The sequence below is a fragment of the Lolium perenne genome, chromosome 5 (genome assembly GCF_019359855.2).
Source record: "Lolium perenne isolate Kyuss_39 chromosome 5, Kyuss_2.0, whole genome shotgun sequence".
Lineage (NCBI taxonomy): Eukaryota > Viridiplantae > Streptophyta > Magnoliopsida > Poales > Poaceae > Lolium > Lolium perenne.
The window spans coordinates 83,888,695-83,891,805 of NC_067248.2; the positions used below are offsets into that span (position 1 = coordinate 83,888,695).

Consider the following 3,111-nt stretch of genomic DNA (forward strand, 5'->3'; position numbering starts at 1 on the left):
AAAGTTTGCAGAAAAGCTACATACTTTTTGGAATTTCCATGCTTATCTCTATTAAATATAGTACGTTAGATGATAGCGCCAAAAGCCAATAAAGAGTATTTTTCTAATTCATTCCCTGATTAGTTGTATGGCTGCATACGTGTATGGAGAGCTCTTGCACACACCGAGAGGCTTGCCACCATGTGCCTATATAAAGCCCCCCAATGCCTGCTTCTTCCTTCAAGAGTTTGAGCCAACACAGAGATACAACTCCTCCCCACAGCTCTCCCTTTCCCTCCTGAGGGGTCTAGGGTTAGAGACAGAGAGGGAGAAGTTCCAAACAGCAGCAAGCTCTCAGCTCAGTGCGTGTTGATTCATTTTAGCAAGCTTGAAGTTTGCAACTTTTGTATCGCAATGGCTGGCCTATCCCTGGAGCACCCCTGGGCATTTGCTTTTGGCCTCCTAGGTAACACTCAGCACAAATTTCAGATGCATGCAGTATGCCCATGAATTGCTAGTACCTTTTGTTTTCGTTTCACCACAAACATATGAATTCCTTTCTTACAGTTGGTGTATTATGTAGCTACTTAGTGGGGTTGCACTTTGCGTCATCGATCACAACCAGTGCTTTGCAACATCTCTCTATATATATCTATATCGCTACTGATTGATTAATTAGCCTAGTACTAGTACCGTATTGTGTAGTGACATCATAGTGCACCAATAACACAAATAAAAACAGCTCTAATACAGCAGCCTACGTACCTTTGTTTGCAAAAGAAGGCAAAGCTTAGGCAAAAAGATGCACCTGGCGTTATCGCAGCTTATCTTTTTTTTTCGAGAGTACGGAAACGGCTTAGTCAAGTTTGCTAACTTTTGCAAACGGCTAATCTTGGCGCCTTTTTTTTTGGCCTTGCAGGCAACGTGATCTCCTTCGCGAGCTACCTGGCCCCAATGTAAGCACAACTATATGATGTTTCTCATTCATCTGATCTGATCTTGTTAACATGTTAGCTCGCCGCATCCACAAGTGTATCTATGACTATTTTTTATTGGAATCTGTGTGCGTAGACCGACGTTCTACCGTATATACAAGAGCAAGTCGACGGAGGGGTTCCAGTCGGTGCCGTACGTCGTGGCGCTGTTCAGCGCCATGCTGTGGATCTACTACGCGCTGGTAAAGTCCAACGAGAGCCTCCTCATCACCATCAACGCCGCTGGCTGCGTGATCGAGACGATCTACATCGTCATGTACCTGGCCTACGCTCCCAGGAAGGCAAAGCTCTTCACGGCCAAGATCCTGCTCCTCCTCAACGTCGGCGTCTTCGGGATCATCCTTCTCCTCACCCTCCTCCTCGCCAAGGGCGAGAAGCGCGTCGTCTCCCTCGGCTGGGTCTGCGTTGCCTTCTCCGTCAGCGTCTTCATCGCCCCGCTCAGCATCATCGTGAGTGCCCTGTCACCCGCAAACTTATCAAAATCAGTAGCTAGCTTGATGGATGTCGATCATGAACAGCTTACACTATTTTGTGTGTGTTGCAGGGGCGTGTGATCAAGACGAGGAGCGTGGAGTACATGCCATTCTCCCTCTCCCTCTCGCTCACCCTCAGCGCGGTCGTCTGGTTCCTCTACGGGCTCCTCATCAAGGACAAATACGTCGCGGTAAATAGACATTGAAATAATCTTAAAGCTTTGCGCATATAGAAGATCACTAGTATCTATATATATAGTTCACTCCTAACATCCTGCTTTTTTTGCAGCTCCCCAACATTCTTGGCTTCACCTTCGGGCTGGTCCAGATGGGGCTCTACATGTTCTACATGAACGCGACGCCGGTGGTGGCCGAGGGGAAAGAGGGAAAGCAGGAGGGGAAACTGCCGGCGGAGGAGCACGTGGTGGTCAACATCGCCAAGCTCAGCGCGACCCCAGAGAGGAACTACGGCAACGAGGTGCACCCGGTGATGCAGATGGCCGCCAGGGCTGCCCCCGGGAGCTGCGCGGCGGATGTGGCGGCGCCGGAGAAGGGAGCTGCACTGGCCGTGGACGTTGCACGTCCTGTCGAGGTGGTCGTCTAGATCCACGTACGCCTACGTCCGTGCATGGACCATGCATGCACACTTTATTATCTCCACAGGAGCAAACTGAAGGAGGACGACGGTATAATTATCAATTAATCTCCCTACTAGCTAAGCCTTTGATGCTTGCTTGCATCAGTGGTGGAGCCTGAGGACGCGAGGGAAGCTATATATTCCATATATGTATGATGTATAGGGTGATTATCGCTCTCCGTGTTGATTAGTGCTACTGTTGTATTCATTTCCATCGATCCATGATGTTCCCAATTACATGTCCTAGTTTGTTCCTTTGTACCTGTAATTCGTGTTTTCTAATAAAAATGTGATCGATCTCTAACTATACTGTCTACTAGTGACCGATTCCTTGCTAATAAGTAACACAAGGTTTTTCTTATTTTTTCTGCCATCTTTAACTTGTGTGCGATGCCGTGTACACAGCCGTGGAAACAGGCAGGAGAGGGAAAGCCGCTTATACTAAGCGCGTGCGGTCCAAGTGATAGGCACGTCACACGCACCCGACCAGCTTTGCTGTTTTAGAGCACACGTACGCGCCTCCTTTTACCTTTGCCTACTTTGGTAACGGCTCACGCTCTACCATGTGGTATACGTACAACTTCAGTTTACTTCTATATGTTTTAGCGACAATACTTTGTGGGGAAACAACTAATAATTTTACACCTATGAAATTATTCTTATAGAATACTGCTCAGGCCTCATCCGGTGCCAATGTTTTTTTTAATGTTTTGAGGGGTATTTTAGGTAAAAACACAAACCACCAAAAACATACCCAAAACACTATAAAACCCCTTTCATCCAAACACTTGTCAAAACACTTGTTTAAAACACTGGTTTTACAAACTAGTGTTTTCAAGTGTATTCAACATAAATGGATAAAAAGACAATATTTTTGGACAAAATTAGATTTGTATCACAAAAAATATGATATTTTTATCACACTAGAAGAACATATCTCACATCGATAATACAAAAACATCAGTACCCGAATGTATCATCGCTTTAACACAAAATGGATTTGATCATGCTTCTACAAGCATCAGTA

The 3,111-nt window shown here is 46.0% G+C and overlaps 1 protein-coding gene across 1 annotated transcript; it reads left to right on the forward strand.

Annotated features, from left to right (window-relative positions):
- Positions 1–231: 231 nt before the first annotated feature.
- On the forward strand, positions 232–2,163 carry LOC127300713 (bidirectional sugar transporter SWEET13). Its single transcript, XM_051330870.2, has 5 exons — positions 232–445; positions 899–935; positions 1,051–1,423; positions 1,519–1,638; positions 1,737–2,163. The coding sequence occupies exons 1-5, from the start codon at positions 394–396 to the stop codon at positions 2,049–2,051; spliced, it is 897 nt and encodes a 298-aa protein (XP_051186830.1). The 5' UTR covers positions 232–393; the 3' UTR covers positions 2,052–2,163.
- The last annotated feature ends 948 nt before the right edge of the window (positions 2,164–3,111 follow it).

Coding starts and splice junctions, on each gene's coding strand:
- LOC127300713 (XM_051330870.2), top strand. CDS start 394: ATGGCTGGCCTATCCCTGGAGCACCCCTGGGCATTTGCTTTTGGCCTC. Junction 446..898: donor ATTTGCTTTTGGCCTCCTAG/GTAACACTCAGC, acceptor TTGGCCTTGCAG/GCAACGTGATCTCCTTCGCG. Junction 1,639..1,736: donor TCAAGGACAAATACGTCGCG/GTAAATAGACAT, acceptor CTTTTTTTGCAG/CTCCCCAACATTCTTGGCTT.